The sequence below is a fragment of the Leuciscus leuciscus genome (assembly GCF_965113295.1).
Source record: "Leuciscus leuciscus genome assembly, chromosome: 8".
Lineage (NCBI taxonomy): Eukaryota > Metazoa > Chordata > Actinopteri > Cypriniformes > Leuciscidae > Leuciscus > Leuciscus leuciscus.
Window position 1 is genome coordinate 3,690,567 of NC_138732.1, and position 20,000 is coordinate 3,710,566.

Sequence of the window (20,000 nt, forward strand, 5' to 3'; positions counted from 1 at the left end):
TTAAGATGTTATATCATGTAGGCCTACATATCATATGGCAGATTATAGCCTATATTTTCGTTCCCGGAATCCCCATTCCCCCCCCCCCCCCCAAAAAAAAAAAACAACAACAAAAAAACAAAAAACAAACAAACAATCATAAACAACCATAATAGTCAAAGATGAGAATTACCAAAATGTACCAAAAAAAGTAAATATTTCTCCCAACTATGAATATAAAAAAGGTTAGATCTTATATTTTATCAGGCTATTAGTTTATTTTACATTTAGACGCAGGAGCCAATAGAGGGCGCTAGGGCATTCAATCTACTCCACCTTAACCCTTTCATGCATGAATTATGATAACCTCAGTCAGGATTTTGTCCTTTTTTTATTTGATTTTATTGCTCTTAGGGCATGACAAACAAGATTTTATTTATTTATTTTTTACACATTTTTCAAAGAGATTTTCAGATGTCCACTTGAGTGGACAGCATGTGTTTATGGTTTAAACTGAAGAGATACTGTATTAAATATAATATAATAATCAAACAGATTTAGTGTGTGTATTTAACAAATCAATCAATAAAATGATATCAAATCATGTGAAAACTATAAAATATATACAAAAAATATAACTGCGAAATATTACAAAGGCAATTGAACTTCATACAAGTTGAACTTGGCGTATCTTTGATATCAGAACATGAGGACGTGATTCCATCAGACATTTCTACAGCCTGCCAAGGTACAGCTGTGGAAACCACTTAGATGCTCCCTCCAGTCGACCAGAGTATGTCAATTTACCCTTATTAGCTGATAATTCTGATTGTGTTCAAGATGGACACATTTCTAGCATAGTCCTCCTCTAAGAAAACCTAGCGATAAGGTGTTTTCAGTCTCATATGAAATGAGCAGTGTTGGGGGTAACGCATTACAAGTAACATACATAACACAATCAGATTACTTTTTTTATGTTACGAGTAAAGTAATGTGTTACAAGTAACGTGCATTATGTAATCACATTTTTAAAAATGTGACACACAACGGCTTGCCACTTGGTGGCAATGTATAGGATGATGCACAAGAGTCCACTGTAGAGGTTGATGTGCAACTTTGGCAAAACATTCCATGCATTTGCAAAAAAATGCTTTTTGAATAGCTGTCCACTGTAGTGACCACAATGCGTGAAAGGGTTAAAATAACATTAAATCTTAGCATTTATTTCTAGCAGGGGATTTAGCACTTACTAGCACGAAGAACAAATAGAAGAACAGATCTCTGTGCATAGAGATGTGTTTAAGATTCAAACTCTCTTGGATGCAAAAACATACCCTGTGTGAGTTCCTGTGTTTAATGTTGATCACAATATACGAATATCCACACGATTTCAAAATGTGACATTGATTTTATACAACAGTTCAACAAACGATAGTTTGTTATTAATATTATGTGATGATTTAATATTAAGTGATCTTCATTTTAAACAGTTTTGTCCGTGTTATTTGCAACAAAACAATATCTCCAGCGAGAGCCACAGCAGTGTTTGCTGATCTGCTTTGAACAAATCGTGAGTCAATGATTCATTCATAAATACAGCCACTTGCTTCGCTACTGATGAACGAATGACTCGCTCATAAAGACCATGACTTGCCGCCACCTACTGACAGATTTAATTTAATATTTAAAACCATCACTTCGTTTTTATAATCATTGCATATTTCTCTTTTTTATTTAAGGCATTATTTACTTTATCTATCTATACATTACAGAAACGTCTGTCTGTCTGTTTGTCAGTCTGTGCGTCTATGGCAAGCCGTTTTAACATTTAATCATTTAAACCGACTAGTCTCTATTTTCATGCTACTAGTACTTATTTTTTAGATACTAGTATCTATTCCATTAAGTACTAGTACTTATTCATTAGCTACTAGTGCTTATTCTTTAGGTACTAGTACTTATTCAATAGATACTAGTACTTATTCATTAGATACTAGTACTTATTCATTAGATACTAGTACTTATTCATTAGATACTAGTACTTATTCTTTAGATACTAGTACTTATTCATTAGATACTAGTGCCTATTCTTTAGATACTAGTGCTTATTCTTTAGGTACTAGTACTTATTCAATAGATACTAGTACTTATTCATTAGATACTAGTGCCTATTCTTTAGATACTAGTACTTATTCATTAGATACTAGTGCCTATTCTTTAGATACTAGTGCTTATTCTTTAGTCAAGTCAAGTCAAGTCATCTTCATTTATATAGCGCTTTTAACAATGTAGATTGTCTCAAAGCAGCTTTACAGAGATAAGCGTATAATTTAAGGTAACAGAGATTGTTTCGGCTTTACAGCAGAGTTAAGTTATTTCCATCTAAAGTTAGTTTTAATTGATTTGCTTCCGTCGCAACGATCATTTGTTATTAAATTAGGGGCCGCTAAGACGACACCATTCCCTCTACACAGACTTTAAACGCGAACCTGTGAGAAACGCTGATGGCGTTCACATGCGCATTTAGAATGGGTTCTATAGTTATGTGCGTTTGAATATACGCAGGTTTGGAATTCCCTACAAGCCAAGCCTAAACAAAATACTTGTCTTTCCTTATAAATTTTGATAAGGAATTTTATTTTATTTGTTGCTTTGGGGTAGGACCGCGAGACGAATTTTCCCGACAACGCCTTATCTGTATAGTGGTAGTGGGATCCTCCATAGGGAGAGACTAGTTGGCACTTCAGCACTGCGTTGTCATCGGTCCAGGCGAAGGTCCTTCGTCAAGTACTAGTACTTCAGGTACTAGTACTTATTCAATAGATACTAGTACTTATTCAATAGATACTAGTACTTATTCATTAGATACTAGTGCCTATTCTTTAGATACTAGTGCTTATTCTTTAGATACTAGTACTTATTCAATAGATACTAGTACTTATTCATTAGATACTAGTACTTATTCATTAGATACTAGTACTTATTCGTTAGATACGAGTGCCTATTCTTTAGATACTAGTGCTTATTCTTTAGGTACTAGTACTTATTCAATAGATACTAGTACTTATTCATTAGATACTAGTACTTATTCATTAGATACTAGTACTTATTCAATAGATACTAGTACTTATTCATTAGATACTAGTACTTATTCATTAGATACTAGTACTTATTCATTAGATACTAGTTCTTATTTATTAGATACTAGTACTTATTCATTAGTTACTAGTACTTATTATTAGATACTAGTACTTATTCATTAGTTACTAGTACTTATTATTAGTTACTAGTACTTATTATTAGATACTAGTACTTATTCATTAGTTACTAGTACTTATTCATTAGTTACTAGTACTTATTATTAGATACTAGTACTTATTCATTAGTTACTAGTACTTATTATTAGTTACTAGTACTTATTATTAGTTACTAGTACTTATTCATTAGTTACTAGTACTTATTCATTAGTTACTAGTACTTATTATTAGATACTAGTACTTATTCATTAGTTACTAGTACTTATTATTAGTTACTAGTACTTATTCATTAGTTACTAGTACTTATTCATTAGTTACTAGTTCTTATTATTAGATACTAGTACTTATTCATTAGATACTAGTACTTATTCATTAGTTACTAGTACTTATTATTAGATACTAGTACTTATTCATTAGTTACTAGTACTTATTATTAGTTACTAGTACTTATTATTAGTTACTAGTACTTATTCATTAGTTACTAGTACTTATTATTAGATACTAGTACTTATTCATTAGTTACTAGTACTTATTATTAGATACTAGTACTTATTCATTAGATACTAGTACCTATTAAATAGATACTAGTACTTATTCATTAGATACTAGTACTTATTCCAATAGTGACTAGTAACTATTCTTTTGTTACTAGTAACAAATACATTTTTTTGCCATTGACTTCTATGGGGTTCTGTCATTCAGATATCAACTATTCAGTTCTGACTAGTATGTATTCCAATTGTGACTAGTACATACATATTAGATACTAGTAGTTATTTATTAGGTACTAGTACTTATTTTTTAGATACTAGTAACTATTACTAGATACTAGTATGTATTCAATAAACACTAGTACTAAGTCATTAGATACTAGTACCTCTTAAATAGATACTAGTACCTATTAAATAGATACTAGTACTTATTCATTAGATACTAGTACTTATTCAAAAGATACTAGTACTTATTCATTAGATACTAGTACCTATTAATTAGATACTAGTACTTATAAATTAGCTACTAGTACTTATTCAATAGATACTAGTACCTATTTATTAGATACTAGTATTTATTCAGAATGTTACTATAGTAAGATTTTTTATTTTACTAGTCACAACTGCTTCGGCCACTGGATAGTTCAATTAAAAATCTTACTAGTAAAATAAAAAATCTTACTAGTAACATTTGGAATAAATACTAGTATCTAATAAATAGTTACTAGTATCTATTGAATAAGTACTAGTAGCTAATTTATAAGTACTAGTATCTAATTAATAGGTACTAGTATCTAATGAATAAGTACTAGTATCTAATGAATAAGTACTAGTATCTATTGAATAAGTACTAGTATCTAATGAATAAGTACTAGTATCTATTTAATAGGTACTAGTATCTAATGATTTAGTACTAGTATTTATTGAATACATACTAGTATCTAGTAATAGGTACTAGTATCTAAAAAATAAGTACTAGTACCTAATAAATAACTACTAGTATCTAATATATATGTACTAGTCACAATTGGAATACATACTAGTCAGAACTGAATAGTTGATATCTGAATGACAGATCCCCATAGAAGTCAATGGCAAAAAAAATTATTTGTTACTAGTAACAAAATAATAGTTACTAGTCACTGTTGGAATAAGTACTAGTATCTAATGAATAAGTACTAGTATCTATTTAATAGGTACTAGTATCTAATGAATAAGTACTAGTATCTATTTAATAGGTACTAGTATCTAATGAATAAGTACTAGTATCTAATGAATAAGTACTAGTATCTAATGAATAAGTACTAGTATCTATTTAATAGGTACTAGTATCTAATGAATAAGTACTAGTATCTAATGAATAAGTACTAGTATCTATTGAATAAGTACTAGTACCTAAAGAATAAGCACTAGTATCTAAAGAATAGGCACTAGTACCTAAAGAATAAGCACTAGTAGCTAATGAATAAGTACTAGTACTTAATGGAATAGATACTAGTATCTAAAAAAGAAGTACTAGTAGCATGAAAATAGAGACTAGTTGGTTTAAATGATTAAATGTTAAAACGGCTTGCCATAGTGCGTCTGTCTATTATTCTCTCAAACCGTTAGTCCGATGGATTTCAAACTTGACAGGTGTCTTAGTACGGCCACGAGTAAGTGCCGTGCCAAGTTTGACGTTGTTTGGATTAGAAATGCAAAAGATATTGTTAAATATATATATATCGGTAAAAGAAGCACACACTGGCTTTTGCCGCTCTAGCCGCTGGCCACTCCCCCTCTCACACACACACTGAGTGAGCACAGCGCAGGACCAGAGACAGAGAGGGTCGAAGAAAGCAGCGGAGCTTAAGTAGCGTTTTCTCGGAGTTCACTGTGTAGCCTGCTTCCTCAATCGTGTAGTTCAATTTTTCACATTTATTGTATGTCATTATGTCAGTATCAGTATTTGTTTTCTACCATGCACAAATAAAAATGGCACTGGTATTTTGCTGTGTAATTGGTACAATGAGAACTCAAACACTTCAAACCAACAATTACTAAAAACACACACAAAAACTGACTTTGCACGGGCACTTTCCACTGATCCCTGAATCATCACGCTTATTCATTTGTGGATGTTAACTGAATCTGTAAGTCAGCTATGCTGTTTACTTCTGAATATTATATTTAATTCTGGTGCGCTTAACGTTATCGCTACTGTGTAATAGTAGCCTATGCTATTCACCAACTAAACATATCCTATTCAATGCGTTCACAGTCTCTTTCACAGGCATCATTTGTAGTAGCCTATTCACAAACTGTTTGCTCAAGCATACCGTTTTCTCGGAGTTCACTGTGTGTTTTCTACCATGCACAAATAAAAATGTCACTGAACTTTTGCTGTGTAATTGCAACAATGAGCACTCAAATACACCAAACCAACAATTACTAAAAACACACACAAAAACTGATTTTGCACGGGCATTTTGCACTAGTAAAGGTAAAAAATGCACTGAAAAAAACGATTTAAGGGGGCAAATATTGTCCCTTACTGAAAAAAGGAGTGACTGCAGAGCCCACAGAAGGATGTTAGAAGCCTCAGGGGGAACAACTCTCTCAGAGAACCACTGGGTTAAGCAACAAAATCAACATCAAAGCACAATACACATACAGAGGGCAGAAAGTAATATACAGAGGTCACTTAGGTTAGGTTAAAGATACAAACAAAGAGGGATTCAAACAAACAACATATAATAAGGTAGAATTTACAGACTGTGAGCTTGGGACTGAGAAAACATACAAGGGGTGCCGGTTTGGCTGCCTCTTAAGAAAAGTATGAAACAATCTATATTGTGCTCAAAGCAATAAACTAATAAAAACAAACCATGAAGGCCTACATAATCTAATAATCAAAACTGTCATCATGAGGAGGACAAAAGAAAGATAAATAGTCATTTCAAAGTTTTTGTCTTCTCTTGCAAATTTTCCAAATTATAACTGTTTATTATGAAATGCTCTTTATATGCTGACTAAAAATGCTATATATATATATAGGGTGAAGTCAGGTAAAGTGGGACACTTTTTGGTAAATTTCATTTTAAACAACCTAAATCAGTTAGAATGTATTAAAATTGTATGTGTTTTGTTTAAATAGATTGTAATGAAGGCCACTATGGTGACATTTTCCCAATTTACTGTCATCTTTAAACACCATCTGACACCCTCTTCAGCAAACTGGAAGCAATCAGGTTGAGTGGGACACTTTGTTAGGGAAAGTGGGACACTATTTTATGGTTAAAATGAACATGAGAAATACAACCCCAATTCCAATGAAGTTGGGACGTTGTGTAAAACATGCATTGAAAATGTAGCCTGGAAATCCAGACCTAAATCTAAAAGATTAATGGTATGGCGTCGACTAATGAAAATCGGCCAGCTCGAGGGGCGGCACCAAGCATGCATTTGAAAATCTCACTGCACGCAATAGGATAACACTACGACCAATCACAACAATAAACCCCATATGCTTAGCTACCAGCGGAGCTAACTGGTAGATTAGACTCTTACCGTATCTGGTCGGCAAAACAGCAAAAATGTCCTTCTTGCAAAGGAACGATTCGAGCGGCGTCTTCTGTTCCTGTTTTAGATAAAAAGCCAAGTCTAACTCGTTCATTGTAGCGGCCAAAGCCGTTTTAAACAACTGGTGTTCATCTATAGGCATCTCGCAATGTTCATTAATGACTTCGACGTCACAGCGCTGTCCTCGTCTGTTTAGCTCGCCTCTGGCCCGCCTATATCAGATAACCCGATGTGATTGGTGCACCTCAGATCGAGGGGCATATTTAATGAGCATTGTTACTCGACACCAGAGTAACTCGCTGAGCAAATTCAACTTGTGCTCTCGCGAGAACTCTGGTTTACCAGGGTATTGAAAATGTGTGGCGCATTATGAAGCACAAAATACAACAACGGAGACCTTCAATTAATTAATACTTGGAAGGATTTTTAAAAAATGCATTTCTGGAACTAATGCAAAAAAATTTACATTGTAAACTTCACTCTACATTCAATGAATAGATAGCATTTTTAGTCAGCATATAAAGAGCATTTCATAATAAACAGTAACACACTAAAAATGATATATGGCATTTTTAGTCAGCATGAAAAGTGTCATGGTGTGGGTTTTGTGTTTTGTTCTTGTCTGCCATGTGTGCCCCTGTCTTTTCATGTTTAGCTGTCTCCCGTTATGCTGATTACTTTTCCCAGGAGTTTCTTATTTACCACACCCCCTTGTTATCTTGTTTAGCTTGGTTGTCTGTGTAAAAAGCCCTGTGTTTTAGTTCAGTCATTGTGAGTTATTGATGTTGTTAGGTTGCATGTTCTTTGTTTTGTTTTGTTTTGTTTTGTTTTGTTTTGTTCTGTTCTGTTCTGTTCTGTTCTGTTCTGGGGCTCGTTCTTCGTACGTCGCTAACTCAGTTAGCTGGATTTGATTGTTGACGATTTGGCATGATCTTGGATTGTTTGGTTCTTCGACGCTCATCCTGGACTTGCTGTCATAGCAACAGGTGCGCAAACTTGAACCTGCTCGGGAGCAGGCTTATTTCATGTAAACAGGATTAGACTGCGGCTTCATAAGCGGAGCTGATACGGGAAGTCCAGCGCAGCGCGATAGTGCACTTTCTGAGATGTATTTTTTTTTTTTCGTGACTCGTGAGATTGTCGTTTAACACATTATAAAATTGTTGGAAACGCACATTTATTTTCGACTTGTCGGAGTCGGGCATTAACTACAGCACAAACTGTTTGCATTGCCCTAAGATTATTTGTGAGTGGCTCTTTCCTTTACACTATTGGAGATGCGGAGAACTTGATGTTAAGTGCTGTCTGTCGTGTCATTCGGAGTTTACCTGGCGCTTTTAAGTTTAAAAAACAGTTTTAGGTTTTTTTGTGGCATTTCCAAGCCACTTAAGACCCAATGTTGTAAAGCAGTGTTTTTTAAAGCATTTTTTTTTTTTTTGGCTATCATAATTTTTTATGAAGATCATGCCATCATGACCATGCCGATTACAGTATATGTCACTCAGGCTTCACTAACGTGATTGGTACCATAGACTATAGGCTACCATAGACTGCCATCAAGGCCTCAATGAAGGGGATTATGTGAACAGAAAGGGGGTTCACAATGTAAATGTGCAGCCCAGTTACTATTGGGATTCTTAATATTCCAGATTAATAATATTATATCAAATTTTAAAAAGGCAGTTGACTAAAATCTTCCATATCACAAATGTGAAAGCAAAATGGCCAGGATCTGTGCATGACTTAAGAATTTTCAGAAATTCACATTTATGCACATTATTTGAAAGTGGTAAGGACAGTTCCACAATTAAATATCAAGCTCACTGTATTACATACACTTATGCTGATCCTAACAGAACTGCATTTTTTCATAGGTGATTATGACATGTTCCTGCAGACAGGTGTTTTATGACCCCATTCCCTGACCCAAACCAGTTACAATGCAGCTCTAGCCAGGACAAGGGCACAATGAAATGAACTTTGGCTAACTAAAGGGAAGATTTCAGTGTCTGATAAGTCTGAGGTTTGCACACCTGACAGGGCCTGTGACATTGTTGCATGTGCCATATTACACAACATTGCCACAAAAAAACAAAAAAACACTTTTCATTAAATGTTTAATAAAAGACAAATATGCTTAGTTCCTTGAGTTTTATTTCAATTGTTCTTTGTAAAGAAAAGCCAGTGGTCAAGTGTCTGCAACAAGAGATATTAGACACATGCCTCATGCAACAAATAAAAAGGAAAAGTTGGCTATACACTGCCCACCTGTAGGCCTATGTCTCCTCTGTCTGTGCAGACTCTTCTGTAGATGTGGAATCCTGCAACTTATAGTGCAGCCATAAAGCATACAAGTATAAATTAAGTAAAGTTATTTATGCACTTGCAGGTAGGCTAGTTCCTCCATATGACAGTTATCTGAGAGGGTTTATTCACTGTCCAGTACAATGGAAACAAATGGACATTACAAAGTCTTATACTTTCTTTCCTTTGGAAAGTTAGAAAATGTCCACTTACTGCACATATTTCAGCCACCACTTTCTTGGGAACAGATACAAGTGTTGGTGTATTACTGTATGTAAAAGTGCACAAAAGAGGAAAACACAATGTCATTACAATGAACTACACTCGGGAAACATGTGATCAATAACTCATGGCAAAATATTTTTTACATTAACATAAGTTTATCAGTTTTCAGTTTCACAAGTCAAAGCAATTCATCATTACTCAAGATTTAACAGTTGAAATGACTATACTACTAAGATCTTTTCTTTTTTTCCAGCCTTTTTCTTGGTTGCTTTTATAAACAGACAACCATTTATTTAACAGTGCCTTTTATAGAAGAGACTATAATAACTAAAAATTACCATTATGTAGAATATTTTTGTACTTCACTTTTATTTGTTCCCATGTTCTAGTGTGGTGACTCTGACATTACAATGAACAAAGTAATTATGCAATTATTAAAATACAAATATATAGGCTATTAAGTGATAAAAGACATCTAACATGGCCACTTCTAACGGATTTAAATTGTCTGCTACTTTTTGCCAGCCCTCTCTCCTGGCTTTTGCAGACTTTGATGTCCCTGGCGTTTTGATTAAACATTAAAATTCCGAATAAACTTCGACTATTAGTTCTTGCTCTGCTGAGGAGAAAAACTGAGCGCGCTCTTTGGCCACGCTGAACAGCCAATAGCAGCGTTGCTGATCAATGTTTCTACTATCGATACATATCCCATTTTAAGCCAGCGCATGAACGCGCAGTTATCTCAGATAACTCAATCCAGCGATACTAATCATAAACAACAGGTGTGTTCGAAGAACCGAGTTAGCCAGATCATGATTAGCACGATGATATCATCTTGGATGTGTCATTTGATCTCGGATGTAATAAGCAACGTACGAAGAACGAGCCCCTGAAGTCTGAGTCTATGTCAAAGTTCTAGTTTATTTAATAAAAACACTGCTGCACTTGGATCCTGCTTCTTGCTTCCTGCTCTGCATCGTAACATAAAGAGCATTACATAATAAACAGTTATAATATATATATATATATAAGAAAAAGGACAACAAGACGCCACACGTTAACTTGTCTCAAACCTGGTTTAGTTCAACGGTAAGTATGACAGATAAAACTAATTGTATTAGCTGCATTCTTGTGCTCGGCAGTGTTTTAGAGAAAATATCTATTTTTCTGCTCACTGTGTTTCTGCTGCTGTTGTCATTAAAATAACCGCGTCGTTTGCAGCTCTTATAGCGAGCGAGGGAGAGAGAGAGAGAGGGAGAGAAACTGCAACGCACACGGAGCAGAAAGGGCTTGAATGAAGCACTTTTAGCTCTAATAAAATAGATAGATCTAGATATTGCTCCGAAAGATCATTACCATAAACAACCCTGAGTGTCTGTGGTGTGTGAACTGCTCCGTTGTTATAACGCGCTGCTCACTTTAATCTGTAGGCCTATAGAAACTGTCAATGGCGCAATTATGTCCCGCCATTTGAATAATAGCTACTGATCATCTGGGAATGTTAGAAGTTATAAGAATGCTTTGTAAATGATTGCTTCTCTTTAGTGTTATTTGACATTCCAACAATACCTGTTCTGTAGTTTCTGTTTTGCATAATTCTGAAACATTCAAAGCCGTTCCACGTGACATACTCAGGCATTAATAGCTTATAACTCTGGCTGAAACTGGTGTTACAAATGTCAGCAGTAGTTCACAGGAATCCCTCTATTTTTGTCCATCCAGGAAATCACTTAGATGACGTCACAGGCGCCGAGGTGACATGTCATCAGGTGTGCGCTAATTACTGGCATCACTGGCATTACTGGCATGCATTGTTGTCATTGTTGACTGCAGTGTAGAAGCTGAATGCATTGCTTAGTGAACTTGATTTGAATATGTACAGCAGAAACCATGAGAGGAATTATACAGTTATTGCCTTAGAGCAGTTGGCATGAGATCAGCTTGTACACTAGTTGGCACACACATTAAAAAAAGAGCAAGAACATTTAAAGATAAAATGGTAATCCAGTGCATGCAAATCTGGTGCTGAAAAAAGTGCTTGTCATCAAAAGTTCATGGAACGACTGATATATAACATGTTTTTGTTATGCATTTTCCTTCATAACTTACAGACTATATCTACCTGCCTTCCTTTGCTATAAGAATAATTCAATAATTCATATGTGCCAATTTAATGAATTAGCCTACCATTAAATATTAACATTAAAACACTTGATCATTATATTGAATTGAATTTGAGAACTGAGTGTATCTCAAAGAAGAGCACACCCTAAAGTAATAATATTATTGCTTAATATGCTTCATTGCTTAATATTTATCACTAAATGGTTTTCAGTTTTATTTGCTTCTAATTCTTGAATATGTATTATATAATGTAGCAAAAGCTACATTTATTGGAAACACTATTGGAAATCGTTTAATTGTGAGTGTGTGTGTGTGTGTATGTGTATACTATATATATATGAAGAGTTCAGATGCAAAAGCCTCTAAGTGCCATCTGAAATATTCTTCTAGAATGATCATTTTTATAAAGCTTGTATAAGTTCAGTAATTTCACTTAAAAGACAATTAATAGGTAATTTGCATTGCCATTTAAGTGAAATTATTGAACAGATGGCGCTTAGAGGCTTTCGCATCTGACCTCTTCATATATGTATATATATATACACACACACACACACACTTTTTAACCAACCGCCTGGTGACCAAACAGATGTACACTAATAAGAGAAGGCATCATAAGAAGAAAATACTAGACATCACCCAAAAAAACAAAAACATACATATTTTATTTCATTACTTCCTTATTTACATCATTCAAGTAATATGTAATATTTATAATAATATAGAGAATAAAGAATTATGGAATTGATCAGAAGAATGTGCTCTTTCAGACAGAGCAAGGCATGTTTTCGTGTGAAGGGTTCGACAGGCTCATAATTACAGGCTAAAGCATGTGTTACAATTCAGCAGCAGGACAGTTTGTCACGCAACCCCGAAAAATACTTCCAGTTTAACATCAATATTTAAAATAATTACATTTAGAACACACACACACACACACACACACACACACACACACACACACACACACACACACACACACACACACACACACACACACACACACACACACACACACACACACACACACACACACACACACACACACACACACACACACACACACACACACACACACACACACACATCTGATCAAAGTAGATTCATGAGGTGCAATTCTATATATATATTTGATTAAGTTATTTTGCACATTCACAGTAAGTAGCTTTCGGTTCTGCAACAATTTTTCCCATTAATTTTCTCCATTGGGATTTTAAATGATTTTGACACTCTTAGAAGAAAAGATTCTAAATGGAACCTTAAAGGATTCCGTCAGGCGCTTCATATATAGAATCTTTCAGGGGTTCCATCATGGGATCGTTTCATTCATTTTGTTTTAATTAATTGTTAATTTTCATACAACTTTATTAATTAAACCGCTTATAAACGTACTTTATCATTAGAATTTTTTTTTTTTTAATAACCTGTTAAACATTAAAGTATTATGCAATTATTTAAGCATTTCTCCTTTTGAGCATTAAGCGTTCATTACACTTTATTTTAAGGTGTCATTGTTACACTGTAATTATACATTAAAGTACAGAGTAATAATAAACCACAATTTATAGTTATTACTAGTAACTATGTGTAACATATGTAACAATGACACTGTAAAATAAAGTGTTACCAAGCATTCTTTAAAATTGAGCTAAGACCCTTAAAGCTCTATATAAAACCCCGGTAACACTTTATTTTGATGGTCCCTTTTGAACATTCTGTTGACTATAAGTACCTTTGCAACTACATGTCAACTTATTCTAACCCTACCAGTCTACTAATACTCTACTAACACTCTAATGAGAGTTAGTTCACATGTAGGTGCAGCATTACTCAGGGACTGTTTACACCTGGCCACTTCACTTCACTTCATCCGATCGTGAAAAGACCAGGTGTAAACACCCTCTGAAATGCATTCGAGACGGATTTGAATCCAATCGCTCAAACCACTTCAGGAGGAGGAGTGAGAAGCTTTCCAGACGAAAGTGTAAATGTATATGGTTGTTGAAACCACATGTGACCCTGGATCACAAAACCAGTCACAAGTCGCACGGCAATATTTGTGGCAATAGCCAACAATATGGGTCAAAATTATAGATTTTTCTTTTATGTCAAAAATCATTAGGATATTAAGTAAAGATCAAGTTCCATGAAGATATTTTTTTAATTTCCTACTGTAAATATAAAAAACATAAATTTTTGGGAGTGAATGCAGCACAATCGTGAACATAAATGAACAACTTTAAAGGAGATTTTCTCAATGTTTCGATTTTTTTGCACCCTCAGATTCCAGATTTTCAATAGTTGTATCTCGGCCAAATATTGCCCTATCATAACAAACCATACATCAATGGAAAGCGTATTTATTCAGCTTTCGGATGATGTATAAATCTCAATTTAAAGAAAATTTACCCATGTGACTGGTTTTGTCATCCAGGGTCACATATGTAAATTTTACTTCTCCCAAAAATGCTAAAAAATAAACGTGTGAGAGCGTGTTATAGGCTATATGTCAAGTTATAGCCAGATATGACGGCGCTACTGCAACACGCATCACCGCAGATGAGCATCTATTCATCAAGCCAACGTGCAAACTATCGCAAATCAAAGTGAAAGTAAGTCGCAGACGCTTAACACACAATCATCATCATTAAAAGTAAAGAACCGAAATGATCTTACCAGGGCTGTTGCCGCTCGCTCTTTGATTTTGAAATTTTAGCTGATGATCAATAAAATGCCGCTCATAACTGTTGCTTTCGGTGACGTGCACTCCATTAAATCTGCATATAGCGCGAGAATTGAAGATCGGATTTATATACGTTTTGCAAAAACACATTTATGTGACCAGGTGTAAATGGAATTGTTTTGATAAATCAGATAGCTATCCGATCTGAGAAAACGCATGAAGTGGCCAGTTAAACAGCCCCTTATAGTCGACAGAATGAGTTAAAGGGACAATCAAAATAACGTGAAACCCAAACCTCACTGAAACTGAGCAGGGCTTTTACTACCGCAGTTCTTCTTGCTCTCCATCACACTGGTTTAGTGTGGACAGTTTATGTCCTGCGACAGATATTTCCACCGGCAAGATGCGCAGCGCTTGAGACGGACACGCGTTACAGAAGTACGGAAACACTCTCTCACTGAAGCTGTGCTTGAAGGAATGGAGATGAGCGTCAGTGAGAGAGTCGAAGAACGACAGCTTTCCTCCGTCCCAGTCCAGCTGGACTCTGATGATCTGGACCTTGTGTTTCGCAGTGAAAGGCATCAGAAACTCCCCTGAAAGGCCTTGTCCGTACTTCCCGTTGTGGAAGCCGATGCGCCACAGGCCAGAACTGGGAGGATTGTCTCGTGTCTCGATGGCAGACTCTGAAATCACTCCTAAAGCCCAGGTGGTGTTTTCACCGACCTCGATGTCCCAGCAGTGATTCCCAGAGCTGAAGCCTTCAGAGCCCAGGACGCTCGTATAGCCCTCGCGTTTCTCCGTGAATCCCAGAGCCTGTCGACTCCACTGACCAAAGCTCACATCGCTCAGATCGTCGGAGAGCTGGAGACACGGGTGAGCGGTGTTGGGGTCGAGGACCACGGGAACTATAGAGGAAAAGAGATGTTTGTTTATTAGAGCTTCCCCGCCATTGACAGAATTTTCCATCATTTATGAGATAACGACTAGTAAGTCAAACCTCAAATCACAGTCTTTGTTCTATAGAGACTGTGTTCATTCCTCAATTAGTGAGGTCGAACAATAAATCTATAGGATCTGATCGTGATTAAACCATAAAATCTCAAAATCAGTGAACAAAAACAATTCATAAAGCTATGGCTCATAAACATTAGATCGCTCACACCTCAGGCAGTTATTGTAAATGAAATGATCACAGATGGTAGTTTTGATGTTCTCTGCCTGACTGAAACCTGTCTTAAAACAAATGATTAATTCAGTCTTAAAGGGTTAGTTCACCCAAAAATGAAGATTCTGTCAGTAATTACTCTCCCTCATGTTGTTCCAACCCCGTAAGACTTTCGTTCATCTTCAGAACACAAATTAAGGTATTTTGGATTAAATCTGAGAGCTGTCTCACTCCTTCTCTGTTATTGAAACTTGCCGGCCCATAAAGTTAGTAAAGACATTGTTAAAATAGTCCAAGTGACCACAGTGGCTCAACCTTAAGTTTATCAAGCGACGAGAATACTTTTTGTGCGCAAAAAACACAAAAATAAAGACTTTATTCAACTATTCTTCTGTGCAACTCTTCATTTCACTACATCCTCATGCATCGCTTTCTGTCAGGACTTTTACGTGCTTTTCTGAACTAACTGAAGTGACGTCGACGTCCGGGTTAGCGGTAGCATTAGCCATCAGGCAAGTGTTATTTAAATAAACTCCTGATGTACTTACAAACTTTCCAATGCCTCGTTTTATGAGTACAGAACCTATTTGTTCTACTGTAGAAGTTTGGTACCATTCTGGGCATTATTAGTGGGGTAATTTACGAGATACAGCCTTGGATCCATTAGCGTCTGCACTAAACCATTCGGCTGATATCTCTAAATAAGCTCTAACTTTAATAATGTTCGACCAAGGGAAAAAGCTTTTTTGGGGAGGGGGGCAAAGGACCCTAGGTGTTTGGCTCGAGGTCATGATGCAAAGGACCCTAGGTTGATTTTACTCCAAACCATCCCTTTAAGGTTGAGTCACTGTAGTCACTATTTTAACGATGTCTTTACTAACCTTCTGGGCCAGCAAGTTTCAATAACATAGAAGCCTATGGAGGAATGAGACAGCTCTCAGATTTCATCAAAAATATCTTAATTTGTGTTCCGAAGATGAACGAAAGTCTTACGGGGTTGGAACAACATGAGGGTGAGTAATTACTGACAGAATCTTCATTTTTGTGTCTCGTGTCTCAACACTATGTTGCTGTCTGGCTACTGTCATAAACATGAGCCCGTCTGATTGGTTGTGGCAGCGGTGTTGTGACTATCTATAGAGATATTTTTAATGTTCCTCAGAAAACAGGACACAGGTTTAACTCGTTTGAAGTGCTCGTGCCAAATGTTTCACTCTCAGATATAAGAAAAAAAATCCCTTCTATCTCTTGCTTTGGCCACCGCGTTTACACCTCCAGGGCACTATGATGAATTCCTAAAAGAGTTGTTGTTATCTTTGCAAAGATTTGCATGTTATCTGTTTTCTGATACACAGTTAGTTCATGCGTTCATGACCTCTAGACTAGATTACTGTAATGCATTTCATCCACAATAAACAAGATACAACTAGTCCAAAATGCAGCTGGTAGAGTTCTTACCAGGTCAAGAAACTATACTTACTATAGGGTTAGGGTAGGATTAGGATTTGGTTGAGGGTTAGTTGCATGTGATTATGCCTAATTTACTGTTATTGCTACGGTAAATACATGTAACTTATGGACACTGTAAAATAAAATGTTACCGTAACTTGATTTTAGAATGTTTAGATATTTGTAAATACTGAGTATGTCCATTATTATTTGCAGTTTAGTCTTTCAGCGTAAGTCATATTTCAGTCATGAGACTCACTGTATTGAGCGGCAACCCTCATTTTCTGCCATACTCCAAACTTCAGATTTCCCAGATGCTTTGCCACATCGATCTGCACTTCCGGAAGCTTTTCTGGACACGGACTGGTGCTCTGAGGACTGGGAAAACATCCCTGAATCAGTACTGGTCCTGATGCTAACTCACAATCCCAGCAGAGAGGCTTCAAACACGGGGTATTTCACTCACCTGTCAGGACAGCCTTTGTACTTCTTTAATGCACGGCCATGGAAATGACAAACAGATATTATAATCAAAAACATATCTCATGATTAAATAATTATTATAAATTGCTCAATGGTAATGGCTCTATTTACAAAGATCAGCTCTTAAAGGGTTCCATCAGACGCTTCATAAAGAATCTTTTAGGGGTCTTATTAAAAATTTATTAATTTTGATTAATCAGCTTGTAAACATACTTAATCAGTAAAAAATATACATAACCTGAAAGCATGCAGTTATTTAAGTAGATAATAACATGCAGTTATTTAAGAAGAACCCTAGGGCTCTACAATCCTAACATTTTAGTGTACAGTAAATATTTCCATTTCAAATAAATGCTGTTCTTCAGAACTTCAGAATCCTGAAAAAATTTGCATCATGGTTTCCACAGAAATATGAATCAGCACAACTGTTTTCAACATTGATAATAATCATAAATGTTTCTTGATCATCAAATCATCATATTAGAATGATTTCTGAAGGATCATGTGACACTGAAGACTGGAGTAATGATGCTGAAAATTCAGCTTTGATCACAGGAATAAATTACACTTTGCTATATATTCACAAAGAAAACAGATATTATAAATTGTAATAATATTTCACAATATTACTGTTTTTACTGTATTTTTTATTTAAAAACTATTTAAATAATTCAAATTGGGCAGACATGTTTTTTTTTGTCCAGGCTACAGAGAAATAATGAACATGCAAAAACAAGACAGAACCAATTAAATATTAATAACCGAATATGTTGTAGTCATTGTATGCATTTTGTTTGTTTTTGTGTTTTTATTTATCTTTCTATAAACTGTAGCTGTAATCTGTCAATTTTTACCAAATAATTTGATCAGATATTAACCTTAACCAAGTTTAGTGTTTTGTTCTTCACTCATATTCAAAATATATTTATATTTTTATGGTTTATTCAAACTTGTAGTGTCATTAAAAACAAATACCCCCTCCAGACATAATTTTAATAAATCTGGTCAGAAAGTATGATAAGTAATTGTGTTTACCATCAGGAATGAGATGTTGTTGGACTCAATCTCTTCCTCAGCGCTCCTTGTTCTTTCTTCCAGAGACGAGAGTTGAGCGTTGATCCTCTTCATCTGCTCCTCCAACACCTTCCTCTTCTGCTCCTCTTCCTCTCTCAGAGCAGTTATCCTGGACACTTCTTCATCACGCAGAAACTGATGAAGATGCTCAAACTCCTTCTTTATATGTGCCTCTGTTTGCTTGGCTTGGTTCTGGAACACAGTAAACATGTAATTGTTTCCTGTACTGTAAAAAAACAAATCCTGTAAAAAAAAAAACTGTAATTTTCTGGCAGCTGGGGTGCCAAAACCCCCCAAAAAAACAAACAAATAAAATACAACTAACTACAACTTTTACTACAAACTAAAATAACGGAAAATAAACATCTCTTAAAAATACAGTAATTTTACATAAAATCTTGTATTTTCTTTAGCTTTGTAATGTTTAATGAAGGATCATATTTACATATTTATCTATTAATAAGGTTAAAAACTGCTATATACAGATAATCAACCTCTTAATTGCAAAACATAATTTGTATTTAATAAAAACAGTATAAACCGAATAACAGTTTTAATGGATTTGTGACTTGATTTTACCTTGATGTGTTTTGCTCTTTGATTACAGGTGAATTTCTCTGACTTTAGCAGTTTGAGCTTCTCTTGTAACGGCTTCAGTCTTGTTCTGAGCACCTCCTGAAAAGTTAAAAAGTTGAAATTAGAGTGATATTATATAATGTATCTGTGGCTTGGCTGCAGGATCTCCCTGTGTAGAGAACATTAGGCTTTTAGTCAAGCTTTTATAGATCAACATCTCTCAAATTGAGCTTCTTAATCTTATCTATAACTTTATCTATTTGATTGACAAATTTTTTTTTAATTTTTTTTTTAAATAACCAATTCCTGATACTAATATGTAAAGGCAACACAGTATGGATGGGATGGACTGGGATATATGGATATGGATTGATGGATGGAAAATATATAAATATATATATATATATGCAAATACTGTATATGGATGATTAGGGATAGATAGATAGATCTATCTAAAATTCTACCCAAAATTCAAACTTCACTGTAACAAACACTATAATATCCTTAAAAAACATGTAGATTTTAAAGCGGACACAGAGAAAAAAATGCTGATAATGACAATATATGAAGTGCATGAATTTCGTTGTATTGTAAGAATTACTAAAGTTTTATTTCACTTTTCTGTCTAT

General features: G+C 35.0%; 1 protein-coding gene across 2 annotated transcripts in view; it reads right to left on the reverse strand.

The window, feature by feature from the left end:
- Positions 1-12,584: 12,584 nt before the first annotated feature.
- The window catches only part of trim35-27 (tripartite motif containing 35-27), an 8,089-nt gene continuing 673 nt past the window's right edge, over positions 12,585-20,000 (reverse strand). The window contains exons 2-6 of one of the 2 annotated variants that reach the window (XM_082177044.1): positions 19,375-19,470; positions 18,757-18,987; positions 17,705-17,724; positions 17,498-17,616; positions 12,585-15,529 (exon numbers count right to left, since the gene is read on the reverse strand). In XM_082177044.1, the coding sequence (XP_082033170.1) occupies positions 14,946-15,529; positions 17,498-17,616; positions 17,705-17,724; positions 18,757-18,987; positions 19,375-19,470 (1,050 nt within the window). In that variant the 3' untranslated portion in view covers positions 12,585-14,945. Of the gene's footprint in view, positions 15,530-17,497; positions 17,617-17,704; positions 17,728-18,756; positions 18,988-19,374; positions 19,471-20,000 lie in introns of both variants that reach the window. The other variant, XM_082177043.1, reaches the window with a different exon arrangement.